Genomic DNA, 22598 nt, shown 5'->3' with positions numbered 1-22598 from the left:
TTATAAGAGTGAGGTGATCAAGAATTCTCTGGTAAGTTATTTTAATGCGGAAAAACTTCCTTTTAAAAATTATTTATTTAGTGCCAGCATATTGATTTCTCTGCTGAATATCATAACTCTTTCATGTGTCTTTCCACTCTTCAGTTCTAGGAGCATCATGTTGTTCTCCCCCTTTTCATGAGGTTGGAATAGGGAGTTACTGAGTAGTAGAAATGCTGATTTCTTTGAGCATCTGTGTGTTGTGTAGGAGAACAGTAAGAAACCTGGATATATAAACATGTGTATTCATTGAAGAACTAATAGCTGTAAGAAACTAAACTTTGTAAACACCTTGGGCTTTCTAAATTTTCAAGTTTAGATCAGTGAAGGGGCCAGAACTGAAGACTTTATTACAACTGAGAAGAAAGTGAACAAATACATCAACAAGTTCTGTAAACTTAATTATTGGGGGATAGATCAGCATTAAACTTTTGCAGTATAAGCTGTACCCTGGTTTTCAGAAGCTGAATTGTAAATAGGAAAGGAATGTTACTTCCACTTTGAAATGTCCTGATTTGGCTGAACTGAATTAGTAAATTCTGCAGTAAAATCTTCCGTGTTTTGTACTGGAAGGAAGCAGAGCCCACTCTCTGTTTCTGAGGTAGCTTTTAACCCAGGCATTCTCTCCAGAGAAGGAAGCAGCAGAGCCTGTTGGCCTCAGCTCTGTGTGAACCTTGAAATGGCTGCTGTTCCTCATTCTTTAGATTTTTTTAAAAAATCTTTGATGTGGACTTTGTTACTTTCTGAATTATCAACTTTTGGGGCTACTTTCAGCTTGTTTAAATGTATTTATCCGTCTTTGACTACTCAGAATCCCACCTGGAGGAGTCTGGACTTTGGGTTGATGCCTGATCGTCTGGATACCTCTGTGTCTTGTTTCGTTGTGCGGATCTGGGGTGGCAAGAAGGAGCATTTCCAGCTTCTGATTGAATGGAAGGTCAATCTCGATGGCCTGAAGTACTTGGGCCAGCAGGTAATGGGAAAACAGGTTTTTCCTCAGCTTTTTCCTTAAGGGATCAAAGCATCTGGATGAATTCATGTATAGAATGCTAAGAAAGGAAACGAATGTGTTTGAAGGATGTGGTTTAAAGTTTGACTGCAGATATTCGTGTCAGTTTGACCTCAGAGCTTACCAGGGTTGAATTCATTTTTTCCCCAAAGTTTTGTGTGCCTGCAGAATTGCAGGTGATGAAAAGCTGCAGTTTGTGTTTGTTTGCTGTGGAAAGCTGTAGTGAGCTGGCTGTGAACTGATTTGTTTCCTTCCCTTCCTACAGATCCATGCCAGAAACCCAAACGAGATTATTTTTGGTCTCCACGATGGTTATTACGGAGCTTCATTTGAACAGAAGGTGAGGGTGTCTTGTGTTTGTTCTGGCTTGTTGGTACTGGTGGCAAGCTGAAATTCAGCTTGTAAGCTTGATTTTTCACACTTGGATGCTCAGAACATTAAAATGCTTCATTTTGAGAAAAACTACTTCTTTGACGTGACAGATAAGAAGTATTATCTTGCCTCGGTTTTGCAGGGCCGTCTGAGATGTCTTGTAGCATTTTAAGTCCAAAAAAAATCTCTGGTTACTGAAAATAAGCTTTGACTGTGTTCCTTGAGGCAGACATATTGCAAATGATGTAGCTGTTAAGGCTCCTTTATGTGGCAAATACAAAACCACATTCAATTTTGGTTATTGGTCCGAACCCTGGAGTTTGTAGCTTATTAATGGGAAGCTGTTTATTTGCTCTGTTTCAACTGCTTCACCCCAAGTTGTTTTCCCAGAGGACTCACTATAGTATTTGTGCCTGTCCAGCCAATATTGTCACTGATTATTTACCTCACTGATGATAAAAAAGTTTAAATTTGCCTGTTGTAAGCAGTGCATCTGACAGAGGTTTTTTTAATCCCAGATTGCTGGAGGCAGTACTGTGGTATAGATAGTTTGTATAAGGAGTCCCTGGCTGGAGGGGAAGTGCCTCCTTGGCACACAGCCTATGCCTATTATTTTTTGAAATTATTTTTTTAATCAGCTAGATCCTGGCACACTTAATTATTACAAGTTGTTATTTAGGTGTGACCATGTTTTTGGTGGAAGGGAATGTCTGCTGTGTGGCCTGTGGTTAACACAGTTGTGAGATGTTAACAGGTAACTGCATTTCAACACCACCTGTATGGAAGCTGCCTGTTGAGGCAGGAAGGAATCTGCAGACAGGGACTGTGGGGCTGGAGTCCCCCTCCATCCCTGTTGGAAGGCTGGCTGATCACAGGGACAGCTGAGGCTGCTTCAGGCACTCAAATAAAGGCCTCTTTTCCTGCAATCCATAAACTTTCTGACAGTGCTGCCAGGTGGTTTGATCTGCTTAGAATTCACTTCATCATCTGAAGGAACCCTTCTGAGTTCGTGGAATTCTCTAGGAATGTGTGGGCCTGTGCCTGACATGGAAAAGCTCCACAGCTGCCCCTTGCAGCAGGAGGAATTGCTGCTGGGCTGTTCTGATTCTGATCCCTGCTGTGCAGAATTGATGCTTTGGGCTCTTAAGAATGACACTGATTTTGTAGCTTCCAGAAACTTGTTCACATCACCACTCCAAACTAAGATGGCTTTGGCCTTTCCAGCGTGTTGCTCTGGCACGTTCCTGGCTGGGCTCTCGTGTCTGGAGCTGAAGGGTGGCAGCTCTGTAAGCTGCATCCTTCAGTGTTCCTGGGCAGAAGACTTGGACAGCTGTGGATTAAAAAGTGCAGGAAAAAAACACACTCTGTGTCTAGAACACAGATAAAGTGTCTTTTACACCTTTATAGGCAAGTGGTGTTATTGCCACCTTGAGTTGTTTCATAAAATTATGAAGACATTTAAAGTACATTAAATGCCAGGTCATTTGTTCAACCAAAAGTGCATGCTTTTGGTCAGGGTAGAAAATTTTTTGATTCTTAAATGCCTGTTGTTTCCTTGCCTTAAGGATCACTCAGGTACCCTGAAGAACAGTCTCCTCCAGGTGGATCAGAACTGTGTCCGTAACTCTTACGATGTCTTCTCTTTGCTTAGGTAAGGCTTTTGGTAACACCCTGTGTAGCTACTGTAACTTCTTGAATTTGGGTGTGGAAGGAGCCTTTCTGAATATAAAAACCCCCCCTGTTCTGGTGTGGAATGTGCAAAGGAGATCCTGAGATCAGGCCAGTTTCCTGCTGGTGTCAAGGAGATGGGCCTTGGTGTCTGCACATTCCGTGGTGGTCGCTGGGCTGCTGCCACAGGGATGTGTGAGAGCTCTGAGCAGGGGCTGGCTGTGGAGCTGGACAGGCCTTGTGGATGTCAAAATCATGGAGCTTCTCTGTTGGAAAGCTTCTGTGGAAAGCCCCTGCTCTGTCCTCCTCAACAGCATTAAAATTGATTTAAATAAATGAGAACAGACGCAGTTATTCCAGCACGTGTGTGGCATAGGAGAGCTTACAGTGTTTTTTTTTTTACTTTTGGGTGGTTACTTAAATGTCTCTGATTGTAAAAAAAAAACAAACAGGAAATGCTAATAAAAACATAAGCAAGATGTCCTTTTTCAGATCTGCTTTAATTATAATAGCTTAAAAATGTTATTTATGGAGAAGTATAATGGAGGTCCACCACTGTCAGTAGGTTGAGGAATCTGCATGTAAAAGGCATTTTATAAGGCAGGTTCTGCAGGAACAGCACTAGATGTGCTGTGAAGGAAACCCTTGAAAGAGAAATGTTTAACATGCTTTCAAAAGTCCTTGGAAAAATGCAGTTGACTGTTTTTTTAACCCAAGTTGAATCCATTCCGTAGTGCTGACAGTAGGTGTCAGTGTTGCCTGTCTGAAGAAAGGGGTAGGAAAAGTTAACTCGAGGTTGCTTATTCAGAAGTCCTTATTTTATAAGCTCTCTTAAAGTGTGAATGTGCTGTTCCTTGGTTCTGTAAAGCATATTTAAACTGAGGGCTGCTTTCTGAGTGTCTTTTCCTGTGCTTTTGGTGGGAAACAACCCGGGGGGTGTCAGGAAGTTCTGCTTTCGTTCTGGCACAGTCCATTAGCAGAGGACTCTTGTGCCACCAAACATAAAGTCTTTGTTAAATAGAAAGAAGCAAACATGTGCAGCTCACCCCGATTGCTTTATTCACGTGTTTTTCACATTTCTTGTGCACTTCCATGGAGGATGAACATACTCCATTGAAAACAGGTTCTGGCCCAACCCTTTGCTCCTGGGAAAACTTCACAGTGAGAGTTTGTGTGGCTGATCTCTGTATCAAAACTGCTTTGGGGGGGAAGAAGTGATGGCACTGTTTTCCTCAGAAGCTGAAACTTGTGAATAGGCCTTAATGGAAAGCACGTGCTCAGCTCAAATTGTGTTGGTTTAAAAAAATTAATTAGCAATGACAGTGTGTGTGAGCAGCAGAACTTCTTTTGTCTCTTGGATCAAAGTAGCGCCTGTGTGCTCAGGTGCTGCCTTACAGGGATTTACAAGTTAATTAAACAGGGGGAAAAGTTGAGGTGCAAAGCTCAGCTTTACACCAGGATGTTTTGGGCACCTTTGCAGCCCAGGAACCTTCCTGTCCCAGGGCAGGGACAAGATGCTCAGGTGGACATGAGGTTGCTGATAAGTTGTTTGTGGCACGTGGAAGGGACTGACCTTCTTCCAGCCATTGGCTTTTAAAAGGGCTCACTGACAAAACCTGGAAAAGCTCAAATTTTGAGGTTTTTGTTCCTTGTCAGATTTCCTGAAGAGAGGTCACTGAAAGACTTTTTCTAAATATTATGTTGCTGGTAGTAATGGGTTGTGCAGTGACATGTTTCACCTTTCACACAGAGCTCAGGAAGGGCCAAATTCATCTGAGCTCATGTTCTGGACGTGTCTCCATAATCAGGTTCTCAGCACGTTTGCAGCACTAATGGGAATAGGTTTATATTTAGTGTTCTCTTGGTTTTCTAGCCTTTCTTTTCTTTAAGCTTTGAAAAACAGACCTTTCAGTATTAAGTGGTGTTGGGAAGATGAGATGTCACTACAGAAAGGGCTTAAAATGCTATATATTAAAATTTTGCTTCAGTTTTAAATACAAAAACTAATATGGTGTATTCTGCAGCTTTTCCTTGATGATACTTAGAGAGCAGTTGGCCTGTGCAAGTATGGGAGTGCCTGAAATCCTCCCAAATCCTGCCTGGAGACAAAAAGTGCTCTAAGGACTAGTGAAGATCTGCCCCTTTGAAGTTCAGCTTCATATGGTTTTATCTCTGCAGTCAGAGCTGCTCTCTCTGTGGTTTAACCATCCCTTCAGCAGATGGCATGGCATGTTTGGGGTATTTACCCAGCCAGTTAGGCCAGGTTGAAAACATTTTGGTTGTATTTTTGTTCAAGAAAATAGTGGTTTTTAACAACATCATCATCATCATCTGCTATTGGTGCAATTTGAGTGCTGGATGGGTAGAAGAGCAGCTCCAGGCAGCTGCTGTAACATTGCTGGAATCTAATCTGGCTGAATTTGATTTAAATAATATTTCTAGGTGTTAATCTGTCACAGGGCAGGGTAGGGGCCAAGTGACAGGCCTTGCTCTGGGGTTTGCCATTTGTAATACAACCGTTCATGTAAGGAAGAGTGTTTGTCTTATCACTGAAGAGAGATTATTTAAGAACACAAATGTAGGTATCATTTGTCTGTGGTCTGAAATGCTGATGTTCATAAAATCACCTTCAAGTGAGCAAGGCTAAAACACAGGGACATGATATCAAGTCAGCTTTTGTTTAGCTCTGCTTGTCTTAGGGAAGATGCTTTTAAATAGCTGTGCTGCTTGTGTTTAAATTCCTCCAACTTTATTAGAACTTTTACAAGTGAATCTCTGAAACTGGAAGTGGAGATAGCCCACCTGGTCAGTGTAGGCAGCTGTGGTGGTGAAATGCTCATTGGTAGCTCTGAGTAGTTTGTCTGAGACACCAGTCAGTGGGACTGTGTGTGCCAAATGCAGGAACTGCCCTCGGGCAGCTGTTTTTAACTCATGGAAAGGATGCTGGAAGTGAAGCTGCTGTTCCTAAGCTCTGAGCAGGGCCTTGGTGGGCTGAAGCTGCTCAGTGTGAGGTGTGTCTGGGGCACGTGGGGCTGCTCACAGAACAGTCAGCCCTGAGCAGTGCCAGTGTCCTCCCTGGCAGCTCGGTCACACTTTGCTCTTGTGTGGTGGGTTTAAGTAGCAATTCCAAACTTTAGGCTTCCAGTTGTTTAGCGGGGTGAAAAGGAGGGAAAGCAGGAAGAAAATATGCTCTTATCAGCTGCTCTCTAACTTCATCTGATAACAAACCCCAGGGTGAGCCATGCAAAGCTGTACTGCCTTTGAACTTCCCTGGAGTCCTTTATGTTCATGCTCATCTCCGTGGAAGAAGTGAATCCAGTGGAGCTGGGCAGCATCTGGGACTGCATGGAAATAGAGCTGCTTTTTCCTGCCCTGTCCCTCGTGGCATTTTGGGAGATGCAGAGAGAGAAGGGGAGGCAGGAGAGAGTTAGTTAAATTTTAAAATGTGAACTGACATCTCTTGTTTTTCGCTTTTCCCTTTGCTGTCCTTTCCTCAGAGTAGGGCCCCAACTCATAGCCATGAGCAACCCCTTTCTCAATGGTGCAGTTATGGGTGTCCCTGCTGTGGGCAGTGCCACATCCTGAGGAGATGGTGTGGATGTGCCAGGAAAGGGGTTACCAGGAGCCCGGTGCTCTTGCAGTGCCTTGCTCCAGCTGTTCCTGTGTCTTGGCAATGAAATCGCTGGCTCATGTTGCAGACTTTCAGATTTTGTGTTGCTACTGCTGCTGCCACGCCCCTGTCCCAGCCAGTGTGGAAATACAAGTGTGGGGTGGGTTGTAGGATTCCTCTCACCTGACCTGTGCTCTGAAATCGCTCAGTTCCTCTGCCAGAACATCACTCTGCTGGTGATAAGTGTGGTTGGTTCTTTGTGATGGCTAACTTTGATGTTTCTAAACAGGAAACATTTGCAAGACTTGGCCCTTTGTCCTGTAGGGGCAGCCAAGGCCAGGCAGGGCATCCCTTGGCTTTGGGCAGGCAAACCCACGATGGATGAACAGGAGCTGCAGTCAGACCTCTCCAGTGTCTCTGTGCCTAATTAATTAGCTCTGAGATAGATGAACATTACTACAAGTGTCATCCCTCTTGGCCTGGAAACCACGTGGGGTGGAACTGTGGGGTGGTGGCTTCCCGGGAAGCAGCAAAGGAGGTGGAAACTGGGATGGGAATTTTTCTTCTGAGAGCTTCCTTAGGGATTTTTCCTTGTGGCATCAGGCTTTTGGACAGACGTATTCCCAGGGGTTCTCCATGTGTGGTGCTGAGCAGTTTGGGAGCTGAGGCTGCTCAGTCAGCACAGGGGTCCGTTTACAAGCCTGGCTGTTGCCAGGAGCTGCAGTGCAGAGCGCCGTGGGTCACGGCCAGGGGAAACAGCCCGTGAAGTGTCAGAGAGGGGGAGTCCTCTGTGTGCTCACTGCAGGGTTCAGCCTGCTGCTGCTCTCATCTTCAGATGCCATGTGGAACAAACCACCCCTGCAGGGGCAGGTTTTTGGTGTGAATGGGGCAGGCGTGTTGCCAGCTCTTGGGCAAATTTGAGTTCAGAGCACTTCTAAAAGAGAAAATACACAAAGCTGTGCAGAACTTCAAAAATAGCTTTGTTCTGCCTCTCTCTGTTTGTGATAGTGTGTAAAAGATGGTGCTAATGAAGCAAAGTTCAATTAGATGAGAAGTCAGAACACAGTCCTGCACCTTTTCTTGGCTCTGTTAGAACTGGTGAAAAACAGACCATGTCAGAGAATCATCAAACAGTTTGGTTTGGGAGGGACTTTTAAAGACTCCTGCCATGGGCAGGGACACCTTCCACTGTCCCAGGTTGCTCCAAGCCCTGCCCAGCCTGGCCTTGGACACTTCCAGGGATGGGTAGGGAATGCTGCAATGTCTGAGGAGCTGCAGAACCCTCCTGTGAGCGTTCTGACCATCCCTGGCAGGTGGGACATCTCTGCTGCAGCTGCAGGATTCTGCTTCTCTTGGAAGTAAGTTTAGATTGGAGTTTGGGGGTAGCTTCCAGGAAAAGTGCAGCAGTTGCAGCTCCCAAACATGAGTCACCTGAATACTGGCTGGTGTTCCTCCTCCCTCCGTGGGTAAGGCCTGTGTGCTGTTGTCACAGGCACCTTCTCACTTGGGTGGCCTGTGACCTGAGGAACACAATCAAGTGGAGAGCAACTGTTTCCCTTTGTGGGTGGAGCCTGTAACCCATTCAACCTGAATTTGCATTGTGCAGTGAACTCCAGCCTTACTCTTGCTCACTGTCTGAGTGAGAATTGAAGCTTCTATTAAGGTTTGTTGGCCAAAGGCAGCTGGATTGTACTGGTGTCACTGTCCTGCTGGCAGGAGTTAGCATGACGTGTTTAAGCACTTGGGAAATCTGATTTGCATCTAATTGACCTTTCTACTAAACACAGTGTCTGGAGTGTGATCTTTTCTGCTCTGGCAACAAGGTTTTTGTAATCACAAACTGAGACAGAACAAAAAGAAACTTCTTCCTCTGTTACTTGCCACGAATACATTTGTTCTTCGAGTAAAAAAATCAACCCATAAATGCATCCCAGCGCTGGACTTTATCTGTGAATTGGAATAAAAGGACTAGAGACATCTCAGGTTTTGTGGCTTCACTTCTGGAAAAATTGTTTGAGCTTCCCAGTAAGACTCTTCTGTTCCCTTCATGCCCTGGGAGTATTGAAGGTGATCTGTATCCTACCTGCTTCCCTTAAATACTCCTCACACTGCAGGCCTGGACCTGCCCTGCTGCCAATGTGATAGACATGTTTTTTCCTTTTCTTCTCCTTTTCCAAATGGCTCAAAGCATCCACTCCTGCAGTGCACAAATCCACGTGGACTAGGTTATTCAAAAACTTAATTGGAGTCTTGCACATGCAAGGCTCAAATGGAGACTCACATGTCAGCATAGGACTCACATGTGACTCACAGGTAAGACTCAAAACAGTTTGGGAGAATGCTGGAAAGTTATCTGTGCTGTCCTGGGTGAGTTTCTGACAGCACTGGCTCTTGGAGAGGTTTAATGTCATAAATGAGTAAGTCAGACTTGCATTTTATTCTTTTCTTACTCCCTACTGTCTTCTCTTGCCCTACATCTGCTTTTGACAAATTGTAGGTATAGCTTTCTGAGGAAATTGGAAAGGGAGTATATGATTATAAATTAGAAAAATTTTTCTTGTGGGAAAGCAGATGTAACAAATGATGGTTTAAGGGGTTATGTAAAAAATACTTTATAGCTGGCTGGCACTCTCCACAATCCAGTTTCTGGGTTGATATTAAGTAGTGTGCATTCCAGGTTTTATATTTAATGGGAAGGCCTTAGCTTATTTTTTCTTTAATAATAGGTTTGGGTACTTTACTTCCAGGATCCTACATCTCACTTCTTGCCAGGATTGTTCCATTCTATTTTCTAAATCCCTGGTAGTAATTCTCAGTTTAAATTTAGTCTCGCTGTAAACTAAGGTTGTTCTGGCAAATAAGACCAGAGGCATTTATTTCTCTTGTGAGAAGTAGCTGTAGTATGTGACTGCTGTAATTAATTGATGTATTTATGGCTTAAGGGTCCTGTACATGAAAAATCCAGATGTGGCTGATAGAAGCAAATAGATATTTGGAGTGGATGATAGAACTGCAAAATCATGTATCAAATGTCTAATAAAGCCGAGGCTCTTTCATTAATGTAAATACAAGCATATGTGAGCTTAATAGGCACAAGTCTCACTGCACTCCAGCTTTCAGGTTGTTACAGATTGCAGCCAGCAAGGAACTTGCTCTGTAAACCAGTAAATCACTGCTAATGCACAACCAGGAGGGACCAGGACACTGCAGCCTGTCTGAAAGGGCTTCAGCCGAACCTTCCAACTTAGTGCAGGCTGAAAGACAGTAAATGTGTTGTTACAGCACATTCCTGGGTTGTACAGTCAGGTTCTGTTGGGCCAGTGCACTGTGCAGGCCTGCAGGTCAGGAAAACTGATTGATCTTCCTGATTCTTGTGGCAAAGAAATCCTGTCGTGGGAAGAAGTCTAAAACTTCCCCTCCAGGGCAGTACCCAGATTGAACTGACTGGCAGAACGTTGTATGCTGGAATTGTTTCAAATCTTCCAGCCAAGGGAGAAAGGGGCCTGTGGGCTTAGATATTTCTTTTATTTTATTTTATTTTATGGGGAAGCAGGGAAGCAATTGGATGTCAGACTTGAAAAGCCTTGAAGAAAGAACCTAAATAGCCTGTATTTCAGGAACTTGGGCTCTAGCAAGTGAAGAGCAGAGATGTTGAAGTTATGCCTGCTGCTTCTTCCTAGACCGAGTAGGGATGCAGCTTTTGTTGGGCTCAGCTTACAGCGTGGCTTATGTTTTTAATCTGTCTCACTGTCTCCTAGACTTCCAAAGGAAGGGAGGGTGTTTTGTTTCCTCTCCCTTTCCCCCATCTCAGAGAGCAGGTGATATGAGACTGGAAGTGGAACAGCAGCCCCGTGGATCCCCACCTCGGGTCCATCCGAGGGCTCAGGAATTTTAATGTCCGCTCTGCTTTCCGGTTTTTCCCAGGCAACAGCGTGGAACTGGCTGAGGTTGGACAACTGCACAGCAGCTCTGGGGGCCCCAGGCAGTAAATCTGTCCCACTTCCCCTTCCAGTTGCTGTGCTGCTGGCTGACAATGGCTGGGAGCTCTGCAGACACGGGCTGACGACACTGTTGGCTGAACCATCCCTTCAGAAGGGCTGGAGTTTCTGCTGGAGCTGCCTTGGCTCTCCCAGCCCCAGAGGAAATTTGGTAGCAGGCCAGTGGCCTCTTGAAGCCCTCAGTTAGCTTCTTAAGTGCTGTGGATGTGATAATTTTAATGAAATATATTGAAAAATGAAGTCTTGAACAAGGTAGGAAGAATCCTGCCTTGGCTGACAGCACGTGGGTTGTGCCATCCGTGGGCTCAGCCTTGGCACTTCCTAAGCCAGGCTGGGCTGTGCTCAAAGCACAGCTTGGGCTGACTTTAGGCTGGAGCACTGGCCCTGCATTCAGCCTAGAAATGGGAACAAGGTGCAGTCAATTAGGGTTGGAGTTTCTCTCCATTCGTTCTCTATAAATTTTAATCCAGATTTATGGTGTCAGCTCGCTGATCTCCCTCCACTGCTGCAATCATAATCGCTTCCACCAAGGGCTGTCTCGTGCGTGCAGAAGTGATGGACAAAACTTCCATGCTGGCATTCCTACGGCTTAGTTTGTATTCCCCTCGTTGGATGACCACAGATTTCCACGTGGGGACTGTTTCTGGCTGGGAAAGGGAGATTTCTGTTCATAGTTGCTGCTTTTGTGACATGGAGTCCCTAAAATTTTAATCTTGGAAGACTTTAACTTTGGATGCAGTCGTGTTCCTCCCATTACCGTTTGAAAGTTCTTGGAACAGCAGTGATCATCCTGGGATTGAGTCAGGCAGTGTCAGAAAATGCTCTGCCTTGCAGTAGAAATGGCATTGTTTGGCATCAAGGCAACCAAGTTTCACTGCTGGGGTTTTACAGTGCAAGAAACGACTGGATAATGTTTGACTTAAAAAGAAATCCAGTTCTTATTAAAAGCAGACTCAATTGCAGAGCAGTTTTTATAGGTTGGGGTATATCTTTAGATATCAATTCACCCAGCTGCACCAGTATTCCACAATATGGATTGTTTTGAGGAGTCAGCCTGAATGGATGTTTGTTCCTTATACTTGGGCAAGGGGAGAAGAACTTAGTTATTAACAACCTACGAATTTTGTAGTGAGAATTGATCAAATCACTGTGAGGAGCTCACGTGGCAAATGACCTTCCTAACAATTTATCAGTTACCTAAATCACAGGATACTGGGAGCTGAAACACTCTTTCAGTGAGTAAAACACCTCCCAGCAGTCAGGATTTGCTGCCTCAGTGTCGGGATGTGAAAACTTGTAAAACTTTCTCTTAATCACGTGACGGACTAAATGGAGAAAGTTCTCCCAGTGTAAAATGAGATGGAGAGGAAAGGCAAGTGTCACTCGGTTATTACTCTTTGCCTAAAAGTTTTAGCTTTGGGTAAGGCTTTCTTGGTAAGAAAACCTTCCAGACTTTTGGGAAGTGTGGGATAGAAGCCTCAGCCCCTGCTGCAGGACGTGCCACAGCTGTAACTTCTCTTCTCCCTGCAGGCTCCACAGAGCCCAGTGTGCAATCAAACAGACTCAGGTAACTGTGCAGAGGATAGGGAGGGAGATTGAAGAGAAGCTGAGATGTACATCCACACGGAACGAGCTGGTACGTTGGATTCATTACAACCTCCTTTCGTGGGCTCGCTGAAGCGTCTGGCTGATGTCTTCATCCTAAGCTTGGCTTTTTTGAACACTTGAACTTAAAATCTTTCTTCAGACCTGCCATTTCAAATGGGAACTCACCTGAGGGCTGTGTGATGTAATGACTGTGAGTTGTGTGTGGTGCTCAGCTGGATTGAGAGACTGCTTAGCCTATTTTTACCTTTTTTTAATATGCTATAAAAGATAAACATTGCACAGTGCACGGAAGAGGCTTTTCAGGAAAAACAAACTTGTAATGATTTAGATCAATCTTGACAGGAACCTGTGGTGGATTCAGGGTGAGGTGAGTCTACTGGCTGTACCTTGCTGCACCCCAACTCCCTTTGGATGAACAGAATTCCTGCCAAAGCTGTCACTCAAGTGACATGCTCGTTTTAAGCAGGAATTGTACTGGATCTTGCAATAGCTTTTGACAGTTTGTTTTGCCTGCCCTCTTCCCCTCTCCAGAAGAGCCTGTTGGCACTGGTTTCTGCTTTCTGCCCAGCAAAGCTGGGCTCAGCTCAGAGCAGTGGGTTTGACAGAAAAGAGGTGGCCCGTGGTGACTTCCTTGCATTGGTGCTCACTGGCACATGTCTGTGTGTGGGACATGGATGAGTTGCTCTCCTTCCAAAGCAGAAAACCATCAGAGGCTTTGGGAATCTGTTGCCTGTGGTAACCTGTGAACTCAGCCTTTAGTCTGGCAGGCACTAATCTTGTCCTGTTTATTCCTTCCCTCCTATACCCTTTCTCGTGGAACTGCTTCCCTGCAGAAAAACTCGCCTTCTTTTTTTTTTGAATCTGTGTTTCTCCCAACAGAAGAAGGAGAGTGAATGTTTACAGCTGAAGATCCTGGTGCTACGTAATGAACTGGAGAGGCAGAAGAAGGCCCTTGGTCAAGAAGTAGCCTTGTTGCACAAGCAAAAAAGTAGTTTGAGTGACAGAGGTGAGTGTAGGAACCCTCAGCCTGGTTTATGGTCGTGGTGCCCAAAATGGCATGGTTTCTGTTTCAGTTTTGTTTATTGTCTGGCTCTCACGTGCTGTGGTTTTTCTTTATCTGAGATCTGCAGGCAGGTATGATTTCTTCACCATCTGTGTTACACTGAGTTTTGGGCAGCAGTTTGTGGCGTCTTGTCTCTAAATAACTTCTTACTGTGACACCTCTCTAATGTAATCTTTAATCCGTGCTTAATTAACATTTTAGGAGAAAATCAGAAGGGCTGCACTGTAATACAGTAAACAGTGGCTTTGTAACATCAGGGGGGAAGTTACTGTTCCTGTGATTAGGATTCCAGTTCAAGTGTTAGGAGAAAAAAATCCCTCTTAATAGCCTGCTATGTAAGTGAAAGGTGAAATGCTCAGTCATCCTGGTATTTTCCTGTACTGGGAAGGTGTCCTGCAGTAAAATGCTGCATCACTGCCCCTTTGGAGCTCACCAAGGCCAAGCTACACAAATGCTTGATCTCGTTGCAGGATTTTTTTGTTGTTTTTTAGAGCCTATTTGAGTCTCAAGTAATGAGTCACTACTAAAATGAGGTTTTTTGCCATGTACTTCATCCTGGCTGTGCAAGGGTTGGGGTGCCATAATTCATTCCTGCCCTGCTTGGCCATGAGGGGAACAGGTATGAAAGGCAGCTGAAGTTTGGTTGTGTTTGGATGGTGAGTGGGTGCCTGGAGATCCCACTGTGCTGGCATTCCCTACTTTGGGAGCATAACATGGAAAATGGGAAGAGTCAGTGGAGGATTATTGCCAGCATTTGTGTCAGTATCTACTTTTAAAACTTCTGCTAACTAAGAAAATACCTGATACTATTTTTTTTCCCCCTGATTCCTCTCGTTTAGAAAATGCATTTGGGACTGAATATGAGAAACTTGGAGAGCACAACGAATCCCTGTGTGAATTAAGGAAGGAATGCACTGCCAAGAGGTAAAAGGGCCTCTGCTTGTTCTGCAATAGGAAAAGAAACACAAGCTTGAGAGTAGGCCATTGGAAATGGGACTTCTGGCACCAAATCCTCCCTCCTGTGGCCCCAAAACTTCTGTTAAAACATCTCTGCTGCAACTTGCAGATATCTAAAGGGAGGATTACCAGTGGCAGGTCTAGAAGAGAAGAAAACAAGATGCTTGGTTGCCTGTGTGGGCTCTGATGGGACTTTTAGGTCTGTTTTAGTGTAACAGCTCTGTAATACCTAATTCTCAGTCAAAAATCCTCTGAAATGGGAGGAACATGTGAAAACAACAACTTCTGCCTGCTGTGGTGCAGTTTTGGGTGGAGTTACCCAGCTTTTGGGGAGGGCAGGGGATACCTGGGGAGCTGCAGGAGGGAGCCTTATTTCAGGCTTTTGAGGGAACTAATGAGTTGGGGATCTCTTTCCCCCAGAGAACAGCTTTTGAAGACAAATGCCCAGCAGACTATTCGATGCAAGCAGCTGCTGTCAGAGCTGTCCTACATCTACCCCATTGATCTGGTATGTGTGCAGCATCCTGAAAATCTGCCTGATCTCAAATGAACTCCCTGTTTAGAACAGTGCAAGCAAATATCCTCTTTTATTCATGATGAAATTTGCTCTTTGCTCATCCTGTGTATCCCAGCTTCTTCTTGCATTTGGTCCTTGGATTGCAAACTTCCCAGGGAGGGGTCTCCACTGCAATGGTAGAATAGCTGTAGCTCTAATTTAATGGATATTTGCCATGTTGTTTACAGTGGTGTAAAGTAACCCTGACAGTAGGTGAGCTGAACTCTGAGTGCAGAGAAACAGATGTCAAAATGTTGAGCTCCAAAACCTTTTATATAATGATTTAAAATGAAGCTCTTCCTTCTTTAAAAAAGTTGCACATATTTTCTGAGTTTTGTGAAATGTGGATTAAAATACTGTGTCAAAGTCACTCTGAGTTTAAGTGGATATTTAGGTTTTGATTTTGATTTTTTTTTTTCATAGCTTTGTTGTCATTGGATTTTATGCAGGTTTTGGTTTTCTGGTTGTTATTGTTCCTTTCTCACTTTCCACTGTTGATTTTAAACTTACAGAATGATCAAAAGGATTACTTTGTTTGTGGAGTCAAGCTTCCTAATTCTGAAGACTTTCAAGGTAGCTGAATATTCTTAATGTAGCTGTTACAGTTAACACTGCTTCTAAATTTCATGGAATTAAGTAAACTGATAATAATGGCTTGGGATCCAAATTTTTGACCAGAAAGATCTAGACTAGAAAAAAACCTTAGGAATTATTTATGCCTGCTCCCTTGCCTACTGCAAAGGAGGTTTCTGTTGGCTCTTGGAAAAGCACCTCTGTGTTCTGAGGCTCCAAACCTGGAGTTACCCAGAGGGGCTGTGGAGTCTCCATCCTTGGGGATGCTCAGAGCCCAGCTGGACACAGCCCTGGGCAACCTGCTGCTCCCTGCCCCTGCTCAAAGGTGCCTCCCAAACCCAGGGATTCTGCAGAGTGTTTGAGTCTGACCTAAAATTCCTCCGAGGCCACTTCTAGTCCATCAGTCTTGCTGGGGCAGCAGGCAGGAATCCCCACTGGGTTTGCCAGAGCTGCTGGTGAAATTCTGGGATAAATCCCTCACCAAAAGGAGCCTGTAAACCTCTGTGACAGTATGGAGTGCTTTACAAGTCAGCTGCTGCTTTAACTGTCGACCCTCATCCTCTTGCAGAGGCCAGTATTTCATGTGCCTGTGTGCATAGCAGTTGTACAGGTAACTGCATGCACTCAGCTGCACGTGTTTGGTGTGACTGGAGCTGCAGTAAAATGCCCTGGAGAACTTCCCAGTATTTGCTCACTCTGGTTTCTCGAGCAAAAACCTCCATCTGTTGTCTAACTCTTTAAAGCCATCCCATAGTAACTAACTTGTACTGACAATATGTATATCGGATGCAGAATAGTGGAGGAGTAATCTTTAAAACAAATTAATTTGTCAGCAGGACAAAACCCAGTCTGTTTCTTTGCTTTCCTGATTGCACTGAGTGTTGTAATGAACTCCGTTGGGTAATTCTTGAGGAATCACTGGTGTGCGTCTTCTGGCCCATTTTCAGTTTCCTGGTATTAATTCCTTACAAAAGAATTACTAATGCTTTATCCAAGGCTCTAGAAATACTGTATTGTGGTGAAGAAGTACTAAGCATTCAGTTTATTGAAACATGCAGTTAAATTTGAAACATGGTGTGGATCTTATCTCACTCAGTAGGTAATATTTTTTTTAAAAATTAGACATCTGAAGGATCAAAAAAAAATTGATTCCCTAAAAAGCCAGTTTTGCTGCTGGTCCTCTTTGGTTGACTTCATGGGATTCCCTTGTGCATCAGGAGGGGTGACTCTCGTGCTGTTTGTATCCCCTACAAAGAACTAAAATTAGAGAAAAGGAAAATGAAAAGCCCCGACGTGGCTAAAGGATGTCATTTGAATCACCAGACCCGGGTGCATTCCCAGCAGGTGAAGCTCCAAGGTTGAAACCTGAAATGCCAAATTAAAAAGGATACTTTCAACCAAGGGGTTAACCCACGTTTTTGCAGTTGCTGGCACGGAGCAGAGCTCCTGCCCTGGGGAGGGTGTCTCTCCAAGTGACCTCACTGGTGGCTGGAGCTGTGCAGCAGTGCAGCCTTCCCCTGACCCTGGCAGTCCACCCACACAAATGCACAAAGCTTAAGGCTTGACTTTTGTCTTGGGAACCCTGTTCCACTTTTCCCATCTTTCCTTGGCCCTCCCCCAGCCAGGCAGTTCAGCTGTGGACGTGTAAAACTGGCAGGAGAACGAGCCATGACCAGCTTTCCATGAGAGCCAAACACAGGGAGTGCAAAGCTCTCCAAAGTGACTTAAGTGTTCCTAAGTTCTGGTTTCTGAGGGCTGTGTTAACTGTGGTGCTCTCTGAGCAGCAGGGCTGAGCACCAGCATTCCCTGGATCCAACAGTGGAATCTCTTTGTCCTTGCAGCCAAGGATGACGGGAGCATCGCCGTTGCCCTGGGCTACACTGCTCACCTGGTTTCCATGATCTCCTTCTTCCTGCAAGTGCCACTCAGGTATCCCATCATCCACAAGGGCTCCCGCTCCACCATCAAAGACAACATCAACGACAAGCTCACCGAGAAGGAGCGAGAGTGAGTATGTTGGGAAGGCACTTCCCTCACAACAAAAAATCACCACCAGAAAACCCCCCACCCTGAACAGGTTTGGGTGCTCTGAAGTGACACACAATTTGTCTCTCCTTGAAAACAACAAATCAACACTGAAAAAACCCTCACCCTGAACAGTTTTGGGTCCTCTGAAGTGACAGGGAGTTTGAAGACACTGTTTCCAGCAGTTGTTTGAGCTTCTCATGTTGGAATGCTGGGATCCAACAGCGTAGTTCAGCCTTGTTGTTCTCGCTCTGTTGGCACACACACGCCTCTGATTCGGCTTCCAGTAATGCTAGAAAAACTTAAATAGTGTTTCTTAAAGGTGAGTTTTGGCTGCTGGTTGGAAAAATTGCCCTTTGTGTTTTGCTGCTGGCTGTAGGAATAAACTGCAGATGGCAAGTGCAGCCTCACTGGGAGCTACTGCCAGTGCTGGGCTGGGGGCAGAGAAACGTGAGGAAACAAATTTTCTCTAACACAGAGGGGTTTAATCCATTGAAAAAGAGCACAGTAAACTGCCACCTACTGTAAGTCAGCTTAATGTTCAGTAAAGAGCTTTTTGTTTGTTCTGTAATCGTTGTCTTTCAGCATAAGAATCCAGATCAGGATGGAACGGTTTTATTGTGCCTAGCTGACAGGATGGGGATGCTTGGAAGGGTCTGATTTCTCTTTGAAGCTTAGTGACTTTGGGCAGGACAGACAAGGTAATTTGCCTTAAGAGTTGGAATCGCTCAGGTCTTCTTGTTTTGACACAATAAAATACAACTACATAATGATGTCTTGCAGAGTAATTTGGATGCCATTTTAATAACTTGTCCAAACACTTCCTGGGTGACTTAACAGAACATTAACTTGTTTTGCTTCAGTGTAGGTCTTGAAGCATATGGTCTTATCCTTCCTGAGCATCACTTGGAGGAGGATTGCAAACTAGAACATTTATATCTGCAAAACAAATTTCTGAGGAGTAGAGCTGCCTGTGTGTGGGTGTGTAAAGATTAACCCAATTTCCTGTTGTCTGAGACAGATTGGAGGGTTTAGTCCTTCAGGCTACAGCCTTCCAAACCCTCATGACTTAATCCTTGATTTCACAATAGATTTGTGGAAAGGAGAAAGTTTAGCTAAGAGTATGAATCCCTGTTGGGCCATTTACCTGTGTTCTGCAAGATTTTTTCAGGATTAGCTCCTGCCTGAGAATCTTCTCTTCCCAGCTATTGGAGAGACAATCCCACCAGCTCTCAAAGGACTTTGGTTACTACAGAAAACCTCAAATGTCGTAAATTGCAGTTTTCTTTCTAAACTAATGGTTCATGTTTCTCCCTTACTCCTGACTGCACTGAGCACAGCAATTAACATGCATTATTAAATTTCTTTATTTCAGTCACCTGTCCTTTAGCAGCTTTTCAAACTCCAACATAAACTGTTGAGTAATTGCAGTGAGGTAATCCCTATATTTAATCTTTATTATAACACATACATCCTGATTACTGACTATGTTAAACATTTTACTTGGCTTTGTACTTCTTTTTTTTTTTTTTTGATGGCAGGGTTGCCCCAGGATCCTTATTAGGAGCTTCTAGAAGTTGTGCTTTGGGGGGAATAGCTGAGTTTTTTCCTCCAGAGCAAATTAATGTGTGTATTTTTAAAGTTATAATGTATAAAGATTTTACTACACTTCCAAGTTTCTTTTCTCAGTGCTCTGGTCTGGTTGGCAAGGGAGTGTTGGGTCATAGCTTGGACTCCATGATCTTGGAGGTCTTTTCCAACCTTAATGATTCTGTGATTCCTGAGGGTGGAATGAGGTGTGGAATGACTGCCATGCAGTGTATGGTCAGCCCTGTCATCATAGGGATATCAGCTTTTATAATCCATTCAGTAAGTGTGTTCCTCTTTATTCAAAACATAGTTTTGGTGCTACTAAAACATGAGGTTTTCTTCATGGGAAGGGCTGTCCAGCCCTGGCACAGCTGCCCAGGGCAGTCCCCATCCCTGGAGGGATTTAACAGCCCTGTGGATGTGGCACTTGGGGACATGTGTCAGTGGTGGCCTTGGCAGTGCTGGGGGGAATGGTTGGGCTTGGGTCATTCTTAAAGATCTACCAACCTACATGATTCTATGGACATATAACTCCCAGATTGAAGCTCCCTGGGACAGCAGCATGTTCCTCTGTGCAGTGACAAGCAGCATGTTTGCAGAATAAACCACCTCAGAGCCTTGGCTCCGTTCTGGTGCAACTGAAACCTAACACTTCATCACATTCTCATCAGCAGCGTGAGAATGCTGGGATTAAACTCTTTCTGATGTGTCCTGACACTGTGTCTGTCGAGCCCTGCATTTCATGCTTCTGTTAGTCTGCTCCCAGAGTTTTGAATGCGGAGTAGCTTCCAGCTCAGGGCAAAGTAAGGATTGTTATGTCTGGAGTGGGACATAGGCTGTGAAATTCCCTGTGTTGGTGTTGCTCCTCATGTCGTAGTATTTTGTAATATAAACAGTTTGGAAATATATATACCCCTCTAAGAAAAATAATGGGGTTTCTGGAGTTTGATCACCTTTCTAGTACCCTAGATGTGTCTGGACAGGTGAAATGCACATTCAGAGCAGTTATTTCTGTTGGACTTTTGCAGTGTCGCTCACACTGTGTCTTTTAAAAGATTTTCAAGAACTCTTACTTCCCTGCTAGGTGAGTTGGAAACGAGAAGGGCTTCAAGAAATAGTTCTGCTAACAGGGTAAGCCCCCAGGGTTGGAGGTGCTTCAGCAGTGCCCAGCACAGGGCATGGGCACTGCCCTGCTCCTGCTGGTCAGGAAAGCTTGCACTGTGTTGTGTGTGCTTCACAGGGTTAAATCATGTGCTGGGAGTTACTGACAGTGGGAGTTCTGGTGTGAAAAGTTTCTTCTCAGGCTCTCTGAATAAAACCAACGTGGGATTCCTTGCCAGTTCTGCCCCAAAGCTGCTTCCAAATTACCTTCCTCAGTGTGTTGTCACACCTCAAAGAACTGGAAGACAAGCTGTATTTGCAAATAGGTGTTGCTGAACCAGCCTATGGATAATGTTGGAGCCTTTGGAACCCACCTGTGGAATGAGCACAGTCTGTAGGTGACCCTCACTGCTGGGGCCTCTCTCCAGCTTGGAAGAAGGGGAAAATCAGTGTCTCAATTTTAACAGGCTTGGTCCAGCAGCACTGAGGGGGTTCCTGCTCTGTGCCTGGGAACAGATGAGCCACTTGCAGCAAAGCAACCTGGAAAATGGGGACACCAGCAAGTGAAGGGTAGCTTTTCACTGACATGAACGTTCCCCAGCTCAGTGGGGAAGTCTTTAATCATATTTGGGGCTTCGGCTGAGATAATGAAATGGCAGCTTTGGGGAGAAATCTTGGCAAACTTAAATCAGATGGAGGGAGATGTTTGGTTGAGAAATCCAATAGCTGTCAAAGCAGAGCTGAATCTTTGGGGTAGATGGAGTGTGTGTTAAGTGTGCAGCTATATTGCTCAAAGAATGCTTTCTGCCATGAACTTCTCTTGAACTGTATTTTTACATTCTACATTCTTGAGGATATTTAGCTCGAATCCTGGCTTATTTTATTCTTGATTACCAAAATAATGCTTGTGCCTTCAGTGGGTCAGCAAATATTGCAGTGCATAGATTAAGAATTAGATCAGGTGTTCTTTAATAAATTTAGGTCCTGTTAACACTCTTTCTGGGAACTGGAAGTTTTTACATGCTCCTGGCCAGGCTGAGAGAGCAGATTTTTGTTTACTGCAGTGGATGAGACCACTGACCCCAGACATCTCCAGCTGAGAAATGTTTCTGTGAAGACACACTAGGCTTAATTTGCTCCCATTGGAACACTATACTCCTGATGAGATTCTTTTTCAAAACATGACTTCATTGTTTCAAATAAGCAGGGACTTGCCCTGTGTAAAGTGTCCTCCAGTTAAAAATGATCAGTTCTGATAGCAAGGAGATTTACAGTTCTGATAGCAAGGTTTGTGCTCTGCCCTTCCAGACAGCCCCTGTGCTGTGACATCCATCATGGCTTGGATGGTGCAAGCCTGGAATCCAAGCTGAAATCTGTCACAAAATGCCCAATTAACAAAAAGCCATCAGTGTCAGTGGCTCCTTGGGTTCCTCTCTGTGCTTGGGGCTCTTTGAAAGCCTTATTGCTGAAGCAGTGGAATGATTCCCTCTTGTATAAATTGGTGACTGTTATCAGGAACTGCCTGACTTTCAGAATCTGGGTCTTTGCTTCTGTATTTTCTCCCTCCAGTCTGCCCACACTGAGGTTACTCTGCATTGTCCAAGAGCAAGGGCACAGCAGTTACACTTATCACAGAGAGATGTGCTCCTGAAAGAAAGCTCCTGCTTTCCATTATCACCATCTTAGCTGTTCACACAGGCATTTTGAAAATACACTGCAGAAAGTCACACTGCTGATGTTTTCCTTTCCCACTAAACTAATTATCTCTGTATTGTGCAAAGCTTGAAGGAGGATGTGCTTTTCCCCCTTGGCAGTCTGTATTTTTGTCATCAAGTTTGTTTTACAAGTGTAGCTTTTCCTCTCAAGTAGGAACTCAAACCCATGTAGTAATCCAGTCAGAATTCCCTTGGGATTTGGGGATTCATATTCATGCCTTAATCTCCAACAAGTAAAGTGCACACTTGTCATCCTCTTTCCTGCCTTTTCATTTAATTTTGGGTCTTCTGCTGCAGGTCTGTGCCAGTCTCTGCTCTGAAGCTGACAGAGCTGTGGTGCAGCTTTTCTGAGAAGGAAACAGGTTTTAAAGCTGTGCAGCCAAAGCTTCTTGTGCCCTGTCCTTTAGGTGGGATGCTAAGAGGTTGGAAGTGCTGGGATTTTGGTGCCTGTGGCTTTTGAGCAGTCTACTTTTCCTAATATTTGATTTGAAGTGTCCCGGGGAATCCTGATTTCAAGTGCTGGTTGGACGGTGGTGGTCATTCTCACTTGAAAGGGTTTGCTTTCTTCTGGTTCAGAGAAGTCCCAGCACTTTTAAACAACAAAGTTTGCTCTCCTGGATCCAACATTCCCTTGGAGTGAGCAAGCAGGATGTGGTTGGGTTGGGGGGAAAACCCTCCTTCCTCCCTTGCAGACCCCCAAAAGGGCGTGAGGGT

The 22598-nt window shown here is 44.6% G+C and overlaps 1 protein-coding gene across 3 annotated transcripts in view; it reads left to right on the top strand.

Annotated features, from left to right (window-relative positions):
* Positions 1–22598, top strand: part of UVRAG (UV radiation resistance associated) — a 61782-nt gene that overhangs the window by 13482 nt on the left and 25702 nt on the right. For all 3 annotated transcript variants that reach the window (XM_017836019.1, XM_017836020.1, XM_017836021.1), the window contains exons 4-13: positions 1–31; positions 851–1012; positions 1314–1388; positions 2986–3071; positions 12227–12332; positions 13184–13310; positions 14207–14291; positions 14745–14832; positions 15393–15453; positions 17295–17460. In XM_017836019.1, the coding sequence (XP_017691508.1) occupies positions 1–31; positions 851–1012; positions 1314–1388; positions 2986–3071; positions 12227–12332; positions 13184–13310; positions 14207–14291; positions 14745–14832; positions 15393–15453; positions 17295–17460 (987 nt within the window). The remainder of the gene's footprint in view (positions 32–850; positions 1013–1313; positions 1389–2985; positions 3072–12226; positions 12333–13183; positions 13311–14206; positions 14292–14744; positions 14833–15392; positions 15454–17294; positions 17461–22598) is intronic.

This window comes from Lepidothrix coronata, unplaced genomic scaffold, assembly GCF_001604755.1.
Source record: "Lepidothrix coronata isolate B3197 unplaced genomic scaffold, Lepidothrix_coronata-1.0 Scaffold268, whole genome shotgun sequence".
Classification (NCBI taxonomy): domain Eukaryota; kingdom Metazoa; phylum Chordata; class Aves; order Passeriformes; family Pipridae; genus Lepidothrix; species Lepidothrix coronata.
This window is presented reverse-complemented; position numbering and strand designations above follow the sequence as displayed.